This window comes from Arachis hypogaea, chromosome 17, assembly GCF_003086295.3.
Source record: "Arachis hypogaea cultivar Tifrunner chromosome 17, arahy.Tifrunner.gnm2.J5K5, whole genome shotgun sequence".
NCBI classification, from domain to species: Eukaryota; Viridiplantae; Streptophyta; class Magnoliopsida; order Fabales; family Fabaceae; genus Arachis; species Arachis hypogaea.
In genome coordinates this window covers 3,188,907-3,213,174 of record NC_092052.1, presented here as the reverse complement: position 1 = coordinate 3,213,174, position 24,268 = coordinate 3,188,907, and the positions used below count along the sequence as shown (strand labels likewise).

General features: G+C 35.5%; 1 protein-coding gene and 1 long non-coding RNA gene across 4 annotated transcripts; one reads left to right on the top strand and one right to left on the bottom strand.

Annotated features, from left to right (window-relative positions):
- The first annotated feature begins 13,218 nt into the window (after window positions 1-13,218).
- On the top strand, window positions 13,219-16,334 carry LOC112766635 (uncharacterized). 2 transcript variants are annotated; one of them, XR_003184460.3, is made up of 8 exons: window positions 13,219-13,674; window positions 14,118-14,224; window positions 14,375-14,431; window positions 14,602-14,879; window positions 14,991-15,091; window positions 15,272-15,368; window positions 15,474-15,539; window positions 15,915-16,334. It is a non-coding gene; the product is annotated as an uncharacterized lncRNA (long non-coding RNA). The 2 variants fall into 2 exon arrangements; XR_011874830.1 differs by having other exon boundaries at window positions 13,470-13,674; window positions 14,118-14,165.
- Window positions 16,335-20,542: 4,208 nt separating this feature from the next.
- LOC112765914 (syntaxin-61) lies at window positions 20,543-23,509 on the bottom strand. Of its 2 annotated transcripts, none has more exons than XM_025811779.3 (7): window positions 23,315-23,509; window positions 22,748-22,858; window positions 22,235-22,348; window positions 21,866-22,059; window positions 21,601-21,691; window positions 21,367-21,432; window positions 20,543-20,970 (listed from the first exon to the last, which is right to left on the bottom strand). In XM_025811779.3, exons 1-7 carry the CDS (start codon window positions 23,366-23,368, stop codon window positions 20,860-20,862), a joined length of 741 nt encoding a protein of 246 aa, XP_025667564.1. In that variant the 5' UTR covers window positions 23,369-23,509; the 3' UTR covers window positions 20,543-20,859. The 2 variants fall into 2 exon arrangements, with proteins under 2 accessions (XP_025667564.1, XP_025667565.1); XM_025811780.3 differs by having other exon boundaries at window positions 22,235-22,352; window positions 23,315-23,489.
- Between the last annotated feature and the right edge of the window lie 759 nt (window positions 23,510-24,268).

The following is a 24,268-nucleotide window of genomic DNA, read 5'->3' as shown; positions in this document are numbered from 1 at the left end:
GAATTTTGATGCGATTTTTTACAAACATGATTAGAAAAATGAAATATTATTATCTTAGCAAAAAATCACCAAATCTTAAAAAAAATAATATCTCATTTTTCTAATTATGTTTGTAAAAAATTGCATCAAAATTCAATGTCTAAATCATATTTTAAGAAATATATATTTAATGTTGAATATTTTTGTCGTATTTTAAAATTATTTCAGATTATTTTTGTCATCAACGTTAATTTATTCGAGTGTTTTTTTAGTGGTTTACCCTTTCTTTTTCTTGGACTATTTTTGTAATATCAATATATACCTTTTATTTTTTAAGAAACTTTTTTTTGTTTTGCACCAAATATTACCATATATTAAGACAAAAACATTATAATCGGTGAATTCATCTAGGAAAAAGGTTTAATTGCTATACATAACTGTGCAATTTAATTTGATATTTGTATATGTAAAATTTTATAGTTAAATTAGTTAACATAATGTAATAATGCATGAATTAATATCTCTATAAAGTCTATTTTGAGTTTGATAAAAATTAAATAGAAAGAAATAGTGTATAATTTTCTTTCCCTCCAAACAAAAAACAGACTATCCAATATAATTTCATAATGAATGAGACATTACCAACTTTTATAAGATTCTATCTACATAATAGATATGCACCAAATAAACCACCAAAATTAATGACTGTAAATAATATATTTTTTTACTACTATTACAACTAATGATCGTAATCTATCCCAAAATTTTCTCAACTCTTATTATTTTTCATATCTATATTTCTAAAAATGCGGCTTGATAGACATAAAGTGTTCGACAAGGCACAAATAATAATAGTAATAGGTTTAAAACTCCATGCTATCATAGAGAGGTTAAAACAATTTGACCACACATTACATTACATGCAAATCAATTTAAAACGAATAACCCCAATTCGAATCATATTTGTAGTTCAACTTGTTCAGCGAATTTAAATTCTTATATTTTCCCTTTATCATCACAAACATAAAACTCTACTGCCTTGAAATACCAACATAGCTTCCATTTGATGATTTGATTAATAGACACTAAAGCATGTCCAACAATCTTGTATCTTCTCGCAAAATAAGCATAATTTAATTATTTTTAAATGAGTCCCGTTAGAAAACTAATGGGGTATTTGTATAATGTGTACAATAGGCTACTTATTTAGCTCAATATGAATTAAAAATAAAAATTATCCACGAAATAATAAATTTAAAAACTCTTATTCAGTTATTTCACATCAAATTTCAAATTTCAAATTTTTAAAAAATTCAGTTAATTATTTCAAAAAAATAACCATATGAAATCCTCCAATACTCTATTCTTTTTCAACCGGTGGCTACCACACCTTCATCAATAATCATCTCATTTCACCGTCGTTACTTGGTTTGCCACACGCCACTCACCCTTAATAAAAATAACCATCCACTTAAGGATAAAAATAATCATCTGCATATCTAATGAATTGAATATCTAACATATTTTAATTATATATAATTAAACTCAATTCAATCAAAATAATCATCTACATAAAAATAAAACAACCATCCGCATACCTACTAAAATGACCATCCTAAATTGACTATTAAAATAGAAGAAGATGAATGAACAAAGGAAACTATTATTATGGTGAAACATAATTATGAAGGACTAGTCATGACAAAAGCGGCACTGTTGTGAAGCATAGGGCTCAAATCATGAAAGAAGCTAACCATGCTTGGATCCGAAGGAGAAGAAGAAGAGCATGGTGGTATCATCGGTGAGAAGAGGCTTGAAGGAATGGGAGAAAGCGAATCCGGTTCGGAAGAGAGGCACGAAAACAACGACAGCAATGTTAGGCTAAGTGTCAGAGGGCGAGGAGCATCGAGCTGACTGGCGGAGGTGAAGACGGTGTCGATGGGAGGATGCGGCGGCCTCGGTATGGCCGGCGAGAAATTCAGTGACGCGAGGTGAGAATCGGAGAAGATGACGGTGAGTTTTGGACGTGTATTGGAGGTTAATGTAAAATTAGAAATAACCGTATATAGTATGAATTGATTTAAATACTAATTTTAATTTTTTTTTTTTTAAATTTATTGTACACATTGTACACAATTAATATTGGTTCCAAATACTTTCTCTTTCTAAATACACTAAAAAAAAAACTTCAAAATTACACTATAGAATACAATCTATTAAAAAATATCAACAAATAAATATAGTTTATCAAAATTACATGATAGAATACAATCTACTAAAAAATATTAATAAATAAATATAGTTTGTCCGAATAATTTGTTTAAGACATTAACAAATAAAAAAATAACCACAATTTCTTCTCAACACTCACATTGTAATTGGGACATTTAAACATCTAAAAAATAACTTATTAAAGTTGGATTCTGTTATGTATATGTTATATATTTATATAAAAATATATTTTAAGTGAATATTAAACCAAAGATCTTTCATTAAATGCAAAAGATTTTTAATCAGTAAGAGAAGATCATTAATTAAAAATTTAATACATTTTTTTTTACATAAAAATCAATTATATTTTAAATTATAATCAAGTTATATAATAATGTCGCATCGTTATGACCCTTTCCGCAAATTAAGAACGAATAAGGTTAGGGTTAGGATATTCTCAACTCACAGATAAGATAGAGTTAAATTTGTATAAAAATCTCAACCCACAAATAAATTTAGGGTTAGATCCAATCATCCAAACTCTACCATACTTTACATATTGTCACCCCTAATTAAGAGTGTACACGCCCAGTCTAAAGCATTTAGACACACTTTCTATTGTCTTTGTGTCTCTCTCTCTCCTCTTCAGTGGAGGTTTTAAGTTCTTTAACTCATTAGTATAAGGTATCTCTCATGAATAACAATAACTTACGGAGAAATTACTCAAATCATTTGCTAAATTTCAAAATATACAAAATACTCTAAAATAATTCTAAAAATTGAATCCAACTGATTGGTTCGATTAAATTAACCGAAAATCAATCTTTTAATCGATTCAATTGGTGTGAAAAATCATCTGACAAAAAATAAGCAAAAACTCGGTTGAACCGGCAATAAACCCATAAATCGATAGAACCTTTCGGTTTTATCGATGTTCAGTTTTAACTTTTAATTAAAAAAACAAAAAGGAGAAAATTGAGCCTATAAATACTTTCCCTGTCCCCCTCTCTTAGCCAGAAACCCTAATCCACTGCCCCTCCTTCTCAGCCAGCAGCCCCTCTCTCTCTCAGCCAGCAGCAGCAGCCGCTACCGCCTCCACCGTCGCCGAACTCTTCTCGTCAGCCAGAGGGTGTCTTGCCGCCGGCAGTGACAGACAGAGGGCCAGCTCGAAGTTTTTGGCCGTCGATCCTCTTCTCCTCCACGTCGTCGCATCTGGCCTTGCAGATCGAAGCTTGTGGTCGTCTTCTCTACATCGTCGTCGTATTCATCGTCGTGTACTTGCAGATCGAAGCGCGGTCGGTTGGATTCCTCCATCGCTGGTCAGTTGAGTTTCGATCCTTCCTCGCCGCCTGTTCCATTCCTCCATCGACGTCAGTTTGGTTCCTCCTTCGTCGGTAGCTCTGCTTGTTCAGTTTTTTTTCTTTTGTTAATTTTTATGATTTTGAGTTTCTGTTTTTTGATGATTCAAATCTATGTTTGCTTCAATTTATGGTTGTTTATTTTGTTAATTTTCCTGAGTTACTGAAATCTGATTCTTGAGTTGCTGTTTCTTTTTCTGTTTGTTGTGTTCTGAGTTGGGGTGAGTTCTGCTGTTTGTTGTGTTCTGAGTTGGAGTTGGTGGTGCCGTGGTGGTATGATTGCTGAGTTTGGATTAATTGTTTAATTTTTTTGGTTTTTGGATTCTCTGATTTTTCTTGTTTTTCTCGTCGTTTTGAATGATAAGAAATTATTTTTGAAAGTGTTCTTGTTCTGTACTTCTGTTGCTGATTGATGAGGATTGCTGATTGCGCGTGTGGTGATTATTTATTTAGAATTTAAAAGTTATTTAAAAAATTTTTACTTTGTGAATTTTTAAAAATAAAATATGAATAAGGTATTATGTAAAATCACAAAATTTTGATTTTATTCGTTTAAAAATGATTAAATTTGAATATTTGAAATTTATATATTAAATTTTTAATTATTTTATTTTATTTTATATTTAATTTTTGTTTGTGAGTATTGGTGGTTTGATTTAATTCTTCGTGTTTCTAATTCTTTGGGTTTTATTTTGTTTTATTTATTTCCTAGCTTGATGTTTGCAGTTTGCACCCTGTTTTATTTGTTGTTGAGTTGGTTCTAGGCTGTTCCTCCATTAGTCCATTACTAATAGATTCTAATTGATAAGAAATCAAAACATTACTGGGCTCATGTTTAGTCTTTTATTATTCATAATACACAATTTAAGTGATAGAAGCGGTTTGTCACGGTAAATTTTAGAAGGTTAAATTTAACAGTGTTTGTAGAGTTTTCTAGAGTATTTGAGAATGCTCTAGATGGTTCTGGAACGTTCTAGAATGTCCTAGAAGTTCCTGGAATATCCTAGAAGGTTCTAGAAGACTCTAGAAGATCATAGAGTATTCTAGAAGAGTGTAGATGTATATAGAAGTATAAAGAGTGGTATAGAATAATCTAGAAACAATTGGAAAATTGTGGTAGGATAGATATTTGTAAAGAAGGTTCTGGATGATTAATCTGGACCGTTGATTAGATTTGATCTTAACCATCCATTGAGGAGGTGGATGGCTATAAATAGGAGGTAAGAGTTAGTGTAAGGTGTGTGAATCATTTGTAACCAACATTTGAGTAATAAAGTGTTCTTTCCACCAAAGCTTCCTTTCTCTTGTGTTCTCTTGTGTTCTTAGCTTTCTTGCTAAGTATTGAGGGTTAGGCTGACTTGGTCTTAGCTCAAGAGGTTGAGTAAGTCCAAGTGCCGGCACGGTAGCGTTGGAGTGTGTCCAAGGCCGTGACAATTTGGTATCCGAGCAAGGTTCGAGAGGGAGCACAAGTCGCTTGTGGGAATGGCTTCTAGTATCACCATGGAGCATGTTGAATCTCAAAGGGGAAGGGATACTATTCTTTCTCAATGGGGAGGCAAGAAGGTCCGTTCTTCAAGTGAGCCTAGAGGTAAGGACTCTAACTTCTTAGAAGAAAGAGTTTCTATGTTGGAAAATGTTCTATCCTCTATGGATGAGTGGTTCCAAAGGGTAGAACATGACAAGGAGACCCTCGAGGCTCACGTGTTGGGAGAACTAGATGCTTTCAAAGAAAGCATGCTCCAAATCGAAGAGAAGCTTGAGAATTCCTTAAAGCTATTTGAGGAAGTTCGAGTTTGGTTCGAGGAGGCAAAATCTCGACCAACCATTATAAGGGAGATGACAAAGATTGATCTCCCCAAGCCAAAGGAGTTCAAGGGCATAAGGGACGCTCGCGAGGTGGAGAACTTCCTATGGCAAATGGAGAGGTACTTCGAAGGCCAAGGGGTGGTCGAAGAAGCAATAAAGGTACGCACTGCAGCTCTCTACCTTTCTGATAATGCTACTTTGTGGTGGAGGAGAAAGTGCGTAGATATGGAAAAAGGTACTTGCAACATAGCCACATGGGAAGATTTCAAAAGGGAATTGAAAAGACAATTCTTCCCTGAGAATGTGGTTTATGAAGCAAGGAAGAAGTTGAGGGAGTTGAAGCACAAGAGTACGATTAGCGACTACGTAAAGGAGTTCACTACTCTCACGCTTCAAATCCCCAACTTAGCATCAGAGGATGCATTGTTCTTCTTCATTGATGGACTCCAACCTTGGGCAAAGCAAGAACTACAAAGAAGGAATGTTAAGGATGTCGATGAGGCCATCGTGGTGGCCGAATCACTCACTGAGTATCATAGGGGAGACTCTAAATCCAAGTCTTCCTCCAAGCCTAGTTCTGCTAAAGGTGGGGGAGACAAGGGGAAGAGTTTCTCAACCAAGAAGGAAGGAAAATACTCTTCAAAGAAAGAGTACGAAGAAAAGAAGAAGGCTTTCGTGCCCAAAGGAGGATGCTTCGTGTGCAAGGGACCACACCAAATGAAGGATTGTCCCAAGCTAGGGACTTTGGCATCTATCGCCGAGGAACGAGAAGCTCAAACTCAAGTAACTGAGTGTGTTGGATCTATCCAACACATAAATGCTGTGAAGAGCAAAGAGGCAAGCACTGTAGAAAAGAAAGGCTTGATGTATGTCAAAGCCTTTATCAATGAAAAACCTGTCATGGCTATGATCAACACTGGTGCTACACACAACTTCATCACGCCTGATGAAGCAAGGAGGCTTGGGTTGAAGATCACCGAAAAGAATGGTTGGTTCAAACCCATGAATACCAAGGGTGAACCCCTTAAGGGAGTAGCAAAAGGGGTTGAGATGACTCTTGGTTCTTGGAAGGGCCTTGTGGATTTCTCAGTAGCACCCATGGATGATTTTAAAATAGTCATCGGGCTCGATTTGCAAAGGAAGGCAAATATAATACCTATGCCATACTACGACGTAGTATGCGTCATGGAGAAAGGGTCTCCATGCATGGTCCCTATAGTCTCTAAAGTTGGAGGACCACCGATACTCTCCGCTATGCAACTCAAGAAAGGGTTCAAGAAGGGAGAGATTACATATTTGGCTCTACTACAAGAGGAGTCAACACTTGAAAGAGAAGACGTTCCTCCCGAAATCAAGGAAGTCCTTGAAGAAAATAAGGATGTGATGCCTCCTGAGTTGCCAAAACAACTACCACCTAGGAGGAAGGTGGACCACAAGATTGAGTTGGAGTTAGGAGCAAAGCCGCCCGCCTCAACACCGTATAGAATGGCACCGCCAGAACTCGAGGAGTTGAAGAAGCAACTCAAGGATTTGCTAGATGCTGGGTTCATCCGTCCATCGAAGGCACCTTATGGCGCACCAGTCTTATTCCAAAAGAAGCATGATGGTTCATTGAGACTATGCATCGACTATCGAGCACTTAACAAGGTAACCATCAAGAACAAATACCCCATTCCTTTGATAGCCGATTTGTTTGATCAACTTGGTAGAGCCAAGTGGTTCTCAAAGCTAGATTTGAGGTCAGGATATCACCAAGTGAGAATTGCCGATGGTGATAAGCCTAAGACCACGTGTGTCACGAGGTATGGATCGTATGAGTGGTTGGTGATGCCTTTTGGCTTGACCAACGCTCTTGCGACCTTCTGTACCTTGATGAATGAGATCTTTCGACCTTACCTTGATCGGTTTGTAGTGGTCTACTTGGATGACATTGTTGTCTATAGCAATACTTTGGAGGAACATGTAGAACACTTACGAACCGTGTTCAAGATCTTGCGAGAGAATAACCTATATGTGAAGAAGGAAAAGTGTTCATTTGCAAGGGACGAAGTCCACTTCTTGGGACACATCATTAATGGTGGAACTCTCTGCATGGATCAAGGAAAGGTGAAGGCTATCAAAGAGTGGGAGCCGCCAAACAAGGTATCTGAATTGAGGTCATTCCTTGGGTTGGCTAATTACTATCGGAGGTTTATCAAGGGATACTCCGCTAAGGCTGCACCATTAACTGATCTTCTCAAGAAGAATCACTCTTGGGAATGGTCAAAGGAGTGTCAAAAGGTCTTTGATGAGTTGAAGGCTGCTATCACAGAAGGACCAGTACTAGCACTACCCGACTACTCAAAGGTATTTGAAGTCCACACTGATGCTTCTGACTACGCTATTGGAGGAGTTCTGATGCAAGAAGGACATCCTATTGCCTTTGAGAGTCGCAAGTTGAATGATACAGAGAGGCGATACACTGTCCAAGAGAAGGAGATGACCGCGGTGGTGCATTGTCTGAGAACTTAGCGTCACTACTTGCTTGGTTCACACTTCATCGTCAAGACAGACAATGTGGCTACAAGCTACTTCCAAACTCAAAAGAAGTTAAGCCCCAAACAAGCTAGGTGGCAAGACTTCTTGGCTGAGTTTGATTTCGAATTCGAATACAAGTCAGGCAATACTAATGTGGTAGCAGATGCGTTGAGTCGCAAGGCTGAGTTGGCGGCCATTTCTATGGTGGAAGGAGATATTGTGCATACCATCAAGGAAGGGTTGCATCACGACCCATTAGCCAAGAAGTTGGTGGAGTTGGCTAGAGAAGGTAAGACCAAAAGATTTTGGTTAGAAAACGACCTTCTCTACACAAAAGGGAGAAGACTATACGTCCCTAAATGGGAAAATCTAAGAAGAAAATTAGTGAGAGAATGCCACGACACCAAGTGGGCTGGTCACCAAGGTCAGCGAAGGACCTTGGCACTCATTGAATCTTCTTATTATTGGCCCCAAATGAGAGATGAAGTGGAGAGCTATGTGAAGACTTGTCTTGTGTGCCAACAAGATAAGATTGAAAATAAGACACCAAGTGAGTTGTTGGAACCTCTGCCTCCTTCGGAGCGACCGTGGGAAAGTGTCTCTCTAGATTTCATCTCTACCTTACCAAAGTCCGAGGGGTTTGGATCTATTCTCGTGGTAGTGGATCAATTTTCGAAGTATGCTACCTTTATACCCGCCCCTATTGATTGCACTGCAGAAGAGGCAGCACGACTATTCTTCAAGAATGTGGTGAAATATTGGGGATTGCCTAAAAGCATCATTAGTGATCGAGATCCACGCTTCACAGGACGACTATGGACAGAGTTGTTCAAACTCCTTGGGTCAGAGCTTCATTTTTCAACAAGCTTCCATCTTCAAACCGATGGGCAGACTGAGAGAGTGAATGCCTTACTCGAGTGTTACTTGAGGCATTTCGTAAGCGCTAATCAGAAAGATTGGACAAAACTCCTCGACATTGCTCAGTTTTCATACAATTTGCAAAGGAGTGAGTCTACAGGGAAGAGTCCATTCGAGATCGTGACTGGACAACAACCGCTTACACCTCACTCTCTTCCTTCCCCTTACTCAAGGAAGAGCCCTGGAGCTTATCATATGATTAAGTCTTGGGAAGAACAAGCAGATGTCACTCGTTCTTACCTCGACAAAGCTGCCAAGAGGATGAAGAAATGGGCAGATAAGAAGAGGAGGCATGCAAGCTATCAAGTGGGAGACAAGGTAATGATCAAACTTCTTCCACAACAATTCAAAGCCTTTCGCAAGGTTCATAAGGGATTAATCCGCAAATACGAAGGGCCATTTGAGATCATTGGACGTGTTGGGGAGGTTGCTTACAAAGTACAACTCCCTCCCTCTATGAAGATTCACCCGGTCTTCCATGTGAGTATGCTTAAACCATATCATGAAGACCAAGATGAACCGAGTAGAGGTAACTCGAGTCGTGCTCCACCCGTGGTAATTAGATCCTTTGATAAAGAAATTGAAGAGATCTTAGCTAATCGCATCGTGCGACGAAGAGGGGTGCCACCAAGTATCCAATACTTGATCAAGTGGAAAGGGCTCCCGATAACCGAAGCTAGCTGGGAAACTCGCGAAGATCTGTGGCAATTCCAAGAACACCTAAAGCGCTATCATGAACAGAACGCGACGAGGACGTCTGCGCATTAGGTGGGGGAGAATGTCACGGTAAATTTTAGAAGGTTAAATTTAACAGTGTTTGTAGAGTTTTCTAGAGTATTTGAGAATGCTCTAGATGGTTCTGGAACGTTCTAGAATGTCCTAGAAGTTCCTGGAATATCCTAGAAGGTTCTAGAAGACTCTAGAAGATCATAGAGTATTCTAGAAGAGTGTAGATGTATATAGAAGTATAAAGAGTGGTATGGAATAATCTAGAAACAATTGGAAAGTTGTGGTAGGATAGATATTTGTAAAGAAAGTTCTGGATGATTAATCTGGACCGTTGATTAGATTTGATCTTAACCATCCATTGAGGAGGTGGATGGCTATAAATAGGAGGTAAGAGTTAGTGTAAGGTGTGTGAATCATTTGTAACCAACATTTGAGTAATAAAGTGTTCTTTCCACCAAAGCTTCCTTTCTCTTGTGTTCTCTTGTGTTCTTAGCTTTCTTGCTAAGTATTGAGGGTTAGGCTGACTTGGTCTTAACTCAAGAGGTTGAGTAAGTCCAAGTGCCGGCACAGTAGCGTTGGAGTGTGTCAAAGGCCGTGAAAGGTTGCATCCATTGCGACTTGCGAGTTTCTTATAAAAGGAAAATAATTTAGCTTTTATTATTTTGATTAAATTGTTTGCGGTGTTAGTTTTTGCTTTTAGAGTTAAGTGTTGTAGTTTGAAGATTGTTGATCCAATATGCATATATTAAACTGGGGTTAGAAAGACCAAAGTTACTTTATTATATATTGAAAATGTAAACTCATTATTAAAATCCTTTTGGAGACATATGTTATGTATGGAAAGTACAAAAATTTCTATATGTTAATCTTTATTTCAAACATACTAACTTAATTATAAAATACTTATTTTATATATCCCTTAATCTGCAGCTGCCATCCACCACCACTCCCACCCCTCCCCTCCACTCCCACTCTTCCCTCTTTCTTGTTATGCCTCGCCTCCCTTCTCCTTTTGCCAATAACCCATCCCCTTCCCTTTTGCGGCCACCCCTTTCCCTCTTTGTCGTTTCTTCCCTTTTCGCTCCACCACCAACCCTCACTAGCCATCTTTTAACGTATTCATCCTATCCTCCATGGCATAATTAAAAAGAGGGCTCACAAAGCTTCAAGAACAAGAGCTCTGGTGCCCAATTGTAGGAAACCAAACATAGAAACTAGACGGAGTAGTATAATAGTATTATTCGCCCCGATGAGTCTGGATCTCAACAAGAAGCCAACGGAAATAGGGCCCTATAGCAACCCCACTCTCCCAAGATAATTCCCAAATTCAGCCTGCCTTTCCTTTCCTCCCCTTTGTACTGCTTAATTCCAAAACTGTTCGTTGAACCTTTTGTGTCTATATACCTGCCGCGCTTTGGGGTATTTATGCGTGTTATAAAATAGCAGCCATGACGACGCCATGGTGATATGCCGTTGAGGATTTTGAGCTTTCCGCCGTAGCAAAGCTGTTTTGTCTCGGTAATCACGGTGATTTACAACTGCCCACGATGAAAATGGCGGGTTTAGGTTGCAATTTTTTTTTGAATTTAAAATATAATTTGGTAATTTAGAAAATCATAAAACTGGATTGAGAGCCCACTTTATTTTGAGGTAGGTGTAACTAAATTGAAGTTATTTTCAGTTAAGAAGGTTTTTCATCATGTTAACTAATTAAAAAAAATAAACAAAAAAAATACCTCGAGTAAACTCTCGATTCAAACATAAATCTTTAACCTCCTTTATGTATAGAGTGCCTTCTTTAAATGGAAAATTTAAAATTTTACTAATAATATTTAGTAAGGTTGTGACATAGACGATAGCTTTTTTTTTTTTTTTGTTCTTTCATCTCAGTTAGAACCCACTTCTCTGTCCATTACATATTTGAACCTTTATACCATCGTTTAAACTTAAATTTCCATGGTATTCACCCTTTAAATACAACATTTTTAGACCTTTACAGACTGATCTAAAGATTGATATAAAATCTTCTTATGTTCTTCCACCAATCTCCATTTGTCCATTCAATTTTCAAATTTTTTTTGGTCTCTAGCGAAGAATCCAAATTCGAATCATAATATTCTGAAATTATTCTTTTCTGTGATAAATACAAAAAATACATTCTCAAAAATAGATTTCCATCGAAAATAATCCACTTGACTTATCTTGTGTATGGACGCTCTATTTCATCAGAAAACTGATTAACCATCACCCTATATGGAAGAGGGAAAGACAAATCTGAAAACCCACTATTACCAGACCATAATCATAATAATCGTAACAAAACTGGCTTTTTTCAGATATTTCAGACATGACATCTTTTTTCTCTAAGTTAAAAAACATAAAAAAATTACAAACAGTAAGATTAAGCAATTTTCTAATTTGTAAATTAAAGTAAACAAACATCTACTAGTTTAGAGGATAACTCAGTTTTTAAAGGCGAGTAATGACTGATAGCCAAAAATATGCCACAGAATTATGACTTAAAAAATACATGTATATGCACAAAAAAGCATTGTGCATATACATGTATTTTTTAAGCCATAATTCTGTGGCATGTTTTTTACTCTCAGTCATCACTCGCCTTCAGCAATCAAAAACTGAGTTATCCTCTAAGCTAGTAGATACTTGTTTACTAAGTAGTTAAATTACAAATTAGAAAATTGCTTGAGTCCTAGTGTTTGTAATTTTCTTTTGATGCTATTTTTTAAGTTAGGGAAGAAAGGTGCCATGTCTGAAATATTTGTAAAAAAGCCAGTTTTGTTACGATTACATGTACGGGTCTGGTAATAGTGGGTTTTCAGATTTGCCTTTTCTAAAGACCATAAGGCTGATAAACTGAGCGTCGATACATAAGATAAGTCAAGTGGAGTATTTTCGATGAAAATCTATTTTTTAGAATGCATTTTTTGCATTTATCACAAAAAAGAATAATTTCAAAATATTATGATTCGGATTTGGATTCTTGGCTAGAGACAAAAAAAAAGTTAGAAGGCTGAATGGACGCGTGAAGATTGGAGGGAGAACATAAGAAAAGATTTTATATCAATCTTTAGACTTGTCTGTGAAGGCCTACAAATGTTACATTTAAAAGGTTAATACCACGGGAATTTAAGTTTGAAGAATGGTATCAAGGTTCAAATATGTAATGGACAGAGACGTGTGGTTCTAACTGAGATGAAAGAACAAGACAAAGATAAAAAAGAACAGCTATCCTTTGATGTCACGACCTTACTAATTAAATATTATTAGTAAGGTTTTAAATTTCCCATTTAAAGAAGACATTCTATACATAAAGGAGGTTGAAGATTTATGTTTGAATCAATTAAGAGTCTATTTTATTTATTTTTTTAATTAGTTAACATAATGAGAAACCTTTTTAACTGAAAATAATTTCAATTTAGTGACACCGATATCAAAATAAAGTGGGTTCTCGATCCGGTTTTATGGTTTTCTAAATTACTAAATTACATCTCAAATTCAAAAAAATTGCAACCTAAACCCGCCAATTCCACCGTGGATAGTAGTAGATTGTCGTGATTACCGAGACAAAACAGCTTTACTACGGCGGAGAGCTCAAAATCCGCAACAGCATATCACCATGGCGCCGTCATGGCTGTTATTTTATAACATACATAAATACCCCAAAGCGCGGCAGGTATATAGACACAAAAGGTTCGGCGACAGTTTCGGAATTAAGAAATTGGATGAGTCCCCAAGTATTGTTAACTTGGCAGACATTGAGAAAAGGGAAATGCCATGCTAAGACGTGGGTGTGCGCATGGCGCGTATAAAGGGGAGGAAAGGAAAGGCTGAATTTGGAAATTGGCTTGGGGAGAGTGGGGTTGCTATAGGGTCCTATTTTCGTTGGCTTCTTGTTGAGATACAGACTGATCAGAGTGAATAATACTATTATACTACTCCGTCTAATTTCTATGTTTGGTTTCCTACAATTTGGGGTGTGGTGGTGTTGAACAGATCGTGGTGGTTCATAGTGATGGCACAGATTGTGTACATCCTAAGCGGCACAAAAGGGACGCGTGGAGTGGCATCTCGACGAACGCCTTTGTGAATCTCTGTGATTCGTTCATCTCTCCCTTACATCTGGGGTTTTGCTCTGGTATCAATTTAAATTCATTTATTTTTTTATTTTTATTAACTTTTGAAAAAAATTTATTGCTGATTTATGAGAGACAACACTCATGTTTTGTATTAGTAGATCAAAGTCAAATTCTTAAAGAGGAGATATCATTGTCTCTTCCTTAAGAAATTATTCTTGCTTTATGTTAGGGAGATGCAAAAGGATTTCGATCTTCTCATGTTTTAAGTTGTGTTTCAATCTCCACCGTTAAAAGATAAACATTCAATTTTAATCAATGGCAAAGATTGAAACATGAAAAGACAATAACATGAGAAGATCCAAATACCGCCAAAAGAACAAAAAAAGGAAAAGGAAAGTGTTTTTAGTGTAGCACTTGTGGTGCGCAAACATGATAGTGGTGGAATCATTGAAAACTTTTGAAGTGATTATCTGATCATCTTTGACATTTGCTTGATTTCCAGCCTTCTGATTATTATTCCACCCACTAGTTACTGTGTCTGAGAAAATAGGTAAGCTGAGGATTCATGCAGAACTTAAGCACGTCAATCATGACATCAAATACCTTCAGGTTCTTTCTTTCTTATAATTTTGATTTGCTTACTAGGAAAGTGGAATCTAATTTTGTTGCAAGCAAAGTTCTTTGCGAATTCTGAATTGTTCTGTTATCTGTCAGAGCTTCTTGCGATGTTTATTGCTACCCCCGTGTTTTTTCTTAAAGTATGCAGGAAAAATTGGAAGAGCTTGAGAAAGCAAATGTGTCAGTCATATGCATAGAGTAAGCATTTTTTTTTTTTTGGGTAAAGAAGAAATGAGAAATTGCTGATATATGATACAAGAAGAAAGTTGAAATTGATTATGAGATCTACTAATTATTGTCTCAATTAGAAGTTCATGTTGTTCTTATTCTTATTAGTTATTATGATATTGATATGGCTTAAATTTCAGTTTGCTGCAAAACGTGGAAAGTAGGCTTGATCCACTTATTCTTATTAGTTATTATGATATTGGTATGGGATCGATGGTTTGAATGTCCTCAGGATCCACACGAATGTACATGTTTGATTCTATGAAACATGTACAAGGGTTTAAACATGTTTGCGTTCCAATCAAGTGTTACACTCTAATTAGAGCTTAATTGAGGATATGTACAAGTATAATTATAAAGAGGGTCCAGTCTTCTCTAAAGATTATTGGTTTTTGAGGAAGTTGGCTATACTTTTAAGGTATATCTTCTCAATTAATGTTGTTGTGGCTTTTTGGACGCCCCACCTTTCTTTCTTTCTTTGGATTAACCAGCAAGTGGACATTGACTGTGCGACTTGAACTATTTGTAGTTGCCAAGTCGAATAGAGATAGATCCAACCAGTATGCTGCCAACCATAACGATGATTTCATTGAATCAAAATCTGACAGACAGATGCTGCTTCTTATGAAGGTACTTAACTACCCTGTCTTTCATTTCATTCTCTCTATCTTGCGTGTAGCCTTGATTAAGCATGTGATTTGTCCTACCTTGGCATCCCTGATGAAAATGCATCTCCCCATGCGAAAACCATTCGTCGTATTCTTGCTATTTTATTTTGGATTTTGAATTAGATTTATTTGGTACTGATAGGAAGCAGGATGAGGAGTTGGATGAGCTTAGTTTAAGTGTATTTGTGAGGGCTTTTTCTTCTCTGATTCAATACTAGGAGCCTAAGTGGCAAGTCCAGGTAATACTTGTTTAGTTGTGTTAATGAAACTTGTTCTCATACTTCACTCTATTCTTATGAAAAGTCTCTTATTCTAAAATGGTCAAAATGTTGATGCTTTTTCAGGAAAAGATTATAGATGAACTGGGTAATTAGATGGACAGTACATCCAATCATTTAGATTTTGTACAAGTGAGTTTCCGCATCTAGTTTTCTTAATCATGTTGAGGAGTTTTTTATTTTATACCTTCATGATTGCTGTCACTAACTAATTGAATATCTATCAAGTGAGCAAAGGATTCACTGTAATAAAGACATGATAAAGTCTTGCATATTAGAATTTAAATACAACAGTAACACCTAAGCCTTCTCCCACAAAACCTTGATTGGTATAATTTGTATTAATGTTCAAATTCATATATAGAGTTATGTGACCTTTAAATAACTTTGATATTTGATATTGGTATAACAGTCAATATTTACTTATCATGTAAAGTTAAGGCTCTCATTAGACATGCCTCTGTATATTGATGAATATTGGAATGTTCTATTTGATTATGATTTCAGAAAAAAGAAGGCTAGTGCAAAGGGTCAAATCATGAACTGTTTATTTTCCTCTTCATCTTGGTGTTCTAATTAAATTACACTGTTATGTATAGCAATTAAATTCATTTGAGATTGGCCCTTGTTTTTTACATGAAGAGAGAGATATCTCAGTTTTTGCGAGAAGATACAAGATTGTTGGGACATGCTTTAGTGTCTATTAATCAAATGGAAGCCATTTTGGTATTTCAAGGCATTAGAATTTTATGATTGTGATGATAAAGAGACAATGTAAGGATTTAGATTCTCTGAACATTTGGATTACAAATATGATTGGATTTAGGGTTATTCGGATTAAAATTGTTCTCTTAGATGTAATGTAATGTGATGTCAACTTATTTTTAACATCCTTTTAGAATATGATAGCATGGAGTTTTAAACCTATTATTATTGTTATTATTATTAGTGCCTTGTCCAACACTTCATGTCCATCAAGCTGCATTTTTAGATTTAGATGTATATATTTTTATATGATACAAAGAACAAATTAAATTATACTTTAACGGTTAAGGGTTGTGTGTAAGCAACCTTTATAACCTTAAATACTAGGTTCAATTTTCTAATTTCTTTTTTTTTTTTTGGTAAGTCAATTTTCTAATTTCTAGTATAGCCATTTTGGCTTCTAAGTTATATTCTGAATTCATGGCGACTTAGCTAACTCAAAACATTCATGTTTTTATAATATGAAGTAAAGAGCTAAAGAGCATAGATAATTCATAATTGTATTACGTGTTTGCATCAGTTCTAGTACTTTTGAATCCATGTCTATTTTTATTATATAAGAGAGGATATAAATTTATTATTGAATGAGCTTATAATATATTAATTTTTTTTATAGTGTCACGTCAGTTTTTTTGCATAGATAACAGTTTTATAATTTTATAAAATAAAAATAATAGATTTTTATATAATATTTATACAAAAGTGATTAAATTCAATACTTATAATTACCAATTGAATTAAAAAATAACTGTTAAATACAATTAATATTATATTAAAATTATAATAATAACCATTTTTTGTTACAAATATTTAAAGTGTGTAATGACACAACATTTGTTTACTATGTATATATCATGATTAGTAAAATATATTTATAATATTATCTTACATATTTTTTATTCTCATTCACAATTATTTTTTTCTAACTCTTTTTTTTTTAATTATTTCTAAATACACTAAAGAAAAACTTTAAAATTACACTATAAAATACAATCTACTAAAAATTATTAACAAACAAATATACTCCTGTGTTTACTCCGGTGACGGTAGAGAGATTCGGTACTGGCAGGCGGAGAGACAGATGGGGAGAGATGAGAGATCTGATGATGGAGGAGAATAGGTTTTCGAATTTTGAAATAGAGTGGCGGCTAACAAATGTTCAGTTTAGGGTTTGTCATTCTATTTATATGTATATAACAAAGGTTTAAATTTGACCTCTAAACAACTTCTATTTACTTTGATGCGCTTATCCTTTGACAACTTCTATTTACTTTGATGCCTTTCTGCTTTGACCGCTCCACACTTGTGTAATATAATGAGGCTCATTTTTTTGGATATGAGAAGTATGTGTGTGTTGTGCATTATTGTAAAAAATGTGGGTATTAGACATAAATGTGGAAACAATTTTTTCTAAAATAGGGGTGAAGAAATTGGACCATACGATTTTTTTGTAAAAAAAATTAAATTTACTAATCGAACAGTCTAATTAATGTGGAAGAGAAAATTTAAATTTTGTTGAAGGTAATCGGATCCTCCGATTTATATTTAAAAAATAAAAAAAAATAGAATACACAAATTGGAGTACTCCAAATTTTTTTAATTTTTTAAATACAAATCGGACCCTCCGATTTGTGTACTCAAAAATCGGACGGTCCGATTTTTGCTCCTGACACCACACTTGTGTAAAGCACCTATACACTTCATATCTACGTTCTACACCTTTTTTTTCCCACATCTAAATTAAAAAAAGTGTAATAATGAACTATCCACTGCTCTCCTATTATATGAACCACCATGTGCTGTTCTCCTATTAGTCTATTATTATTATGAGTAAACTACCATTTGTACCCACGAAAGTTAAAAATGCTAACATATTTACCCATAAAAAAAAGAAATTATCATTTGCACCCATGAAATATAAACTTTTGCTAACAATATCCAAATCCAAAAAAAATTATTTGAAATTCCCAAATTATCCCACCACCACCACTTTTCCAATTCCAAACCCACCATCGAAATTCTTCCTCACCACCATCCTAAACCCTAATTACCATCATCACTCAATTTAAAGGCACCACCACCTCATTTCCTTCACCACTACCATCACCACCACCACTATTATACCTCCATTATCATCTTCTTCACATAAAGCAACAACAACAACAATAGAAAAAGCAAATTGTCTGAGACCACCGCACCACCACCGGCGAATCCCACCCAACCTCTACTCGCCGCCGCCGCGTCCTTTCCCCATTTCTTTCCTCCTCCACTCTTTCCCTCTCTCTTTCTTCTTCTTCCCCTCGCCTCACCTTCGCGAGCCCAGGACCATCGTTGCCTTCTGTTTTCGCCGCCTTTTACAATCCTAGAGCCACTGCCGTTGCCTGATCGCTATCGCTGCCCCAACCCGTTCCAGCTAGCCCTCCATCTCTCGCTGACACAGAGCTCCAGCCCCTGTCCAGTCCGCGATTCCACCCGCTCTTCCCCAATCTACAAACCCAGAGACCACTGAACCTACATTACGCAACCATTCGAAGAAGTAGAAGAGAGAGAAGCAAAATACAGAAGGAAAGAGAGAGAAAGAGAGAGAGAGAGAGAGGAAGGAATTCGCAGAGTTGACGGACTCTGGCAGCGACGACGAGCTCAGAAAATGGAAGGAGAGAGAGAGAGGATGGGGTTAGTGGTGGTGGTGGTGGAAGGGAAAAGATGATGCAGATGATGATAAGGGTAATTTGGGGTTTTATGTGATTTTTTAGTATTTGGATAATTTTGTTATATAGAATTCATGTTTTATGGGTACAAATGGTAATTTCCTTTTTTTATGGGTAGATGTGTCACTGTTTTCAACTTTCGTGAGTAGAAATGATATGTTACTCTATTATTATTACATATAGAGAGAAGAGAGATAAATAGAATAGATGTTTTGAATTTTTCTTTTTGGTCTGGAATAGATGTTTTGAAATTGACACTGCATAATTAGGAACTCTCACCAGGCCGGGCCGTGCAACTCGAACTCTGACCAGACTCAATTGAGTTGTTTTTTGGGTTTTTCTCGGGTCAGCTTTGTGCCATTTCATGGGCCGGGTCTAAATGCTTCAGGCTCGGACCATATATCCTTCTAATTAAGTATAACAATAAATAGAGTAGAATTTGGATTTAATCTTAATTTTACTCGAAAGCTGAGATTTTTTATTTGATTATAATTTAAAATAGAATTAATTTTTATGTAAAAAAATATTAAATTATTAATTAATAATATTTTTTTAGCAGCTAAAGATCTTTTGTATTTAACGAGAAGTCTTTAAGTCAGCATTTACTTAAAACATATTTTTATATAAATATATAACATATAAAAGGTGGGAGTGCGAGTTGATCGAGTAGAATTAAGACTCAACTTGTACCCGACCGATAGAATGCATGTTGCCAACTACAATAAGTTATTCTTTAGATGTTTAGAGGTCCAGCTACAATGTGAGTGTTGAGAAAAAATTGTGGTTAATTTTTTTCTTTTTGGCTAATGTCTTAAACAAATCATTCGCACAAACTATATTTGTTTGTTAATAATTTTTAGTAGATTGTATTTTATAGTGTAATTTTAAAGTTTTTCTTTAGTGTATTTAGAAATAATTAAAAAAAAAAAAGAGTTAGGAAAAAATAATTGTGAATGAGAATAAAAAATATGTAAGATAATATTATAAATATATTTTACTAATCATGATATATACATAGTAAACAAATGTTGTGTCATTATACACTTTAAATATTTGTAACCAAAAATGGTTATTATTATAATTTTAATATAATATTAATTGTATTTAACAGTTATTTTTTAATTCAATTGGTAATTATAAGTATTGAATTTAATCACTTTTGTATAAATATTATATAAAAATCTATTATTTTTATTTTAGAAAATTATAAAACTGTTATCTATGCAAAAAAAAACTGACGTGACACAATAAAAAAAATAATATATTATAAGCTCATTCAATAATAAATTTATATCCTCTCTTATATAATAAAAATAGACATGTATTCAAAAGTACTAGAACTGATGCAAACACGTAATACAATTATGAATTATCTATGCTCTTTAGGTCTTTACTTCATATTATAAAAACATGAATGTTTGAGTTAGCTAAGTAGCCATGAATTCGGAATATAACTTAGAAGCCAAAATGGCTATACTAGAAATTAGAAAATTGAACCTAGTATTTAAGGTTATAAAGGTTGCTTACACACAACCCTTAACCGTTAAAGTATAATTTAATTTGTTCTTTGTATCATATAAAAATATATACATCTAAATCTAAAAATGCAGCTTGATGGACATGAAGTGTTGGACAAGGCACTAATAATAATAACAATAATAATAGGTTTAAAACTCCATGCTATCATTCTAAAAGGATGTTAAAAATAAGTTGACATCACATTACATTACATCTAAGAGAACAATTTAATCCGAATAACCCTAAATCCAATCATATTTGTAATCCAAATGTTCAGAGAATCTAAATCCTTACATTGTCCCTTTATCATCACAATCATAAAATTCTACTGCCTTGAAATACCAAAATGGCTTCCATTTGATTAATAGACACTAAAGCATGTCCCAATAATCTTGTATCTTCTCGCAAAAACTGAGATATCTCTCTCTTCATGTACAAACAAGGGCCAATCTCAACTGAGTTTAGGTGAAGAACACCAAGATGAATAGGAAAATAAACAGTGCCAGCAAACCCAATATCATCATGATCTGACCCTTTGCACTAGCTTTCTTCATCACCATTGCCACTTTTTTCTGAAATCATAATCCAATATTACATTTCAACTCTCACATCAATATTCAAAGGTTTTTCCCATTTATATACAGAGGCATGTCTAATGAGAGCCTTAACTTTACATGAGGTAAGTATTGACTGTTATACCAATATAAACGGTAAATATTGAAAGTTATTTAAAGATCACATAACTTTATATATGAATTTTGAACATTAATACAAATTATAACAATGAAGGTTTCGAGGGACGTGTTGCTGTTGTATATAAATTATAATATGCAAGAGTTTATCATCTCTTTCTTACAGTGAATCCTTTGCTCACTTAATAGATATTCAATTAGTTAGTGACGGCAATTATAAAAGTATAAATCACAAACACTATAACATTATTAAGAAAACAAGAAGCAGAAACTCACTTGTACGAAATCTAGACGATTGGATGTACTGTCCATCTCATTACCCAGTTCATCTATAATCTTTTCCTGAAAAAACACCATCATTTCTACAATTTTAGAATAAGAAACATTTCGTATGAACAGAGTGAAGTATGAGAAAAAGTTTCATTAACACAACTAAACAAGTGTTACCTAGGCTCCTAGTATTGAACCGATATAGCAAGAATCAGAGAACAAAAACTCTCACAAATATACCTGTGCAAGGAGTTCTTCATGTATCGTAAGTCCAACACCTCCAATTCTTTGTACACTTAAACTAAGCTCATCCAACTCCTCATCCTGTTTTCTATCCGTACCAAATAAATCTAATTCAAAATCCAAAATAAAATAGCACGAAGAATGGTTTTTGCATGGGGAGATGCATTATCATTAGGGATGCCAAAGTAGGACAAATGACATGCTTAATCAAGGCTACATGCAAGATAGAGAGAATGAAATGAAAGAAGGGGGAGTTAAGTACTTCATAAGAAGCATCTGTCTGTCAGATTCTGATTCAATGAAATCATCATTATGGTTGGCAGTATACTGGTTGGATGTATCAGCTTGATGTGAATTAGGAAGCCTCATCAATTCCCTGCGCATCCCATTCACACTTGCATGGTTCGTCACATTCGAGGCCTTTCCGGCTTCCACTGAATTCTTCATTGTGCGCACCTAATTGAATACAAGAATCATTCAGGATTGCCACAAAGGCATGAAAACCTGGGAATATGATGCGAGGAATACTAATAAAAGAAAGTGGTAGATGAACCATTAACATTAGGTTGAGAAAACAATTTGACTATAATCCACCCTTCTCTTACTAAAATCTGGAAGACATCATGGATACCTGAGTGCGAGCACTGCTGGTCCACCTTCTCCGGTTTTCAATCTCGACCTCATCAATGCCATACCAAGAAGGATCTCTAGATGCAACAGAAATCGCTTTGTCCAATTCATCCACCTTTCTATCAAAAAAACCATATGTCAGCACTTTGCATGGTTTGTGTACACAACCATAATACAGCAAAGAGAGGATTCAATCCAAATATTAGCCTTGCTTATGATGTGTACCGAACACTATGTTCCCACAGAAACGAAAGAACTTAATAACCCTCTTGTGTTTTCACAATCGACAGAGTAAAAACCAAAACAATTCTACATAACTCCAAACGTCAATCCCATCCTTATTTTTAACCTTTTCTAGCATCCCCCGCCCAAATAGCATGAACAAAATCAAAACAAGCCTTAAGCATGCCACATATGGTTCTCAAATCCGAAATCATGTAAATGATTACAATACAATATAGGAAAATAAGTACAAGGTAGTGTGTGCGTGGTTCTGCATATGCAATAGGTATACCTGCCATTCAATGCTCTCACAAGCAGTAAGAACTTCCTTTGAGAGATTTGTTCGATCCCCACCGTCAGAAGTGCTTTCCCATTGGTGATAAGAAGATTGCAACTTATCAATCTAACAACACACAAAATGTTTACGTATAATTAAGAATATCCTGCTCTACGAAATAGAAGAATCATATAACCATTAAATAAAAAAAATGATCCTCAACCCTTTTATTTCTTTTCAGTATTTTTCAGCTATAATTACATGCAATACCATAAGATCGCAATTGTATTGGGATCTGTTCAAAATCCAGAATTCAAATTCAATAATAGCATGATCAGTTCAAAAAATCCCAATCACTATAGTAACCATTCACCCAAATAGGTGTATCACAGTTCAGTGATCAGATTTGAGTTGGTGGATCGACAAAATTCACGGATCGAGTAATACGAGCGACAGAGAAATCATTTGGCAGTTTCAATTGTTGAATCAAAATTGCAAAATTCAATGTCGAAATTGTACAGAAAAAGGAAAACCTAAGGGATTTGAAGAAAAAATCAAAATAGCAAAACGATGCGAACTTACGGAATCTTGAATCTCCTCTTTGACAACGTAGAATGGATCTTGAGCTGAGGGCATATTATCTTATTGTTATTGTTGTCGGAACTCTCTCTCTCTCTCTCTCTCTCTCTCTCTCTGCACAGAGAAGATAAATGGCGAAAGAGTGACACACTGTTGCTTTCTCTGTTCCCTGTAACTTCGCATTATTTTCAGTTTTGCCCTTTAACTTTCTTAAATATACGAATTGACCCCTTATAGTTTGCCTCATGTAAGTATTATTGTATTGGAAAATTTTAAAATGTAATTTAAATACCAGTGTTCATACCCTGGCCCAATAATAAAGGCCCAGGATCCAAGTAAAGAAGTCCAACCCAAAGGGTTGGTCCTCACCCAGTATCAGCCTTCATCCCAAGAAGTCGGTACTGAACACGACCTGCTCCAAATAAGTCGGATACGAGGGTTAGCTGGCAGATAACACCCATTCGAATGAGTAACTGCCCCTAGAAACTCTCTAACCACTTCATAGAGCCATATCTTAACCTCCCTAAGATATGGGAACGGTTATCCACCTAAAAAGGTGGCACTACTTCAGCGGTGGTTATTGGTTCCCCACTATAAATACACTGACACCATTCAGGTATCTCTAAGTTTCAATACTCTCTAACCTGCACACACTCTTGCTAACTTAGGCATCGGAGTGTCTTTGCAGGTACCGCCCCCCATTCATTCACACGAACAAGTCGGACGGAGGACACTGAGTAACAGATCCACTCGAAAGCCACCTCCTTCATACGTTTGGGCCAACCAACGCCATTCAGCCCATTAATCTCCGGTTACCCACCGTAACATTGGCACCGTTGCCGGGGACCCGAGAGATCAACCAGTGATGGCGGATAGATCTCCTGAAGAGGGTCATGTGGAGACAGATTCTGAACAAGAGAATCTGAACACTGGAAACAATGAGGCAGACCAGACCCT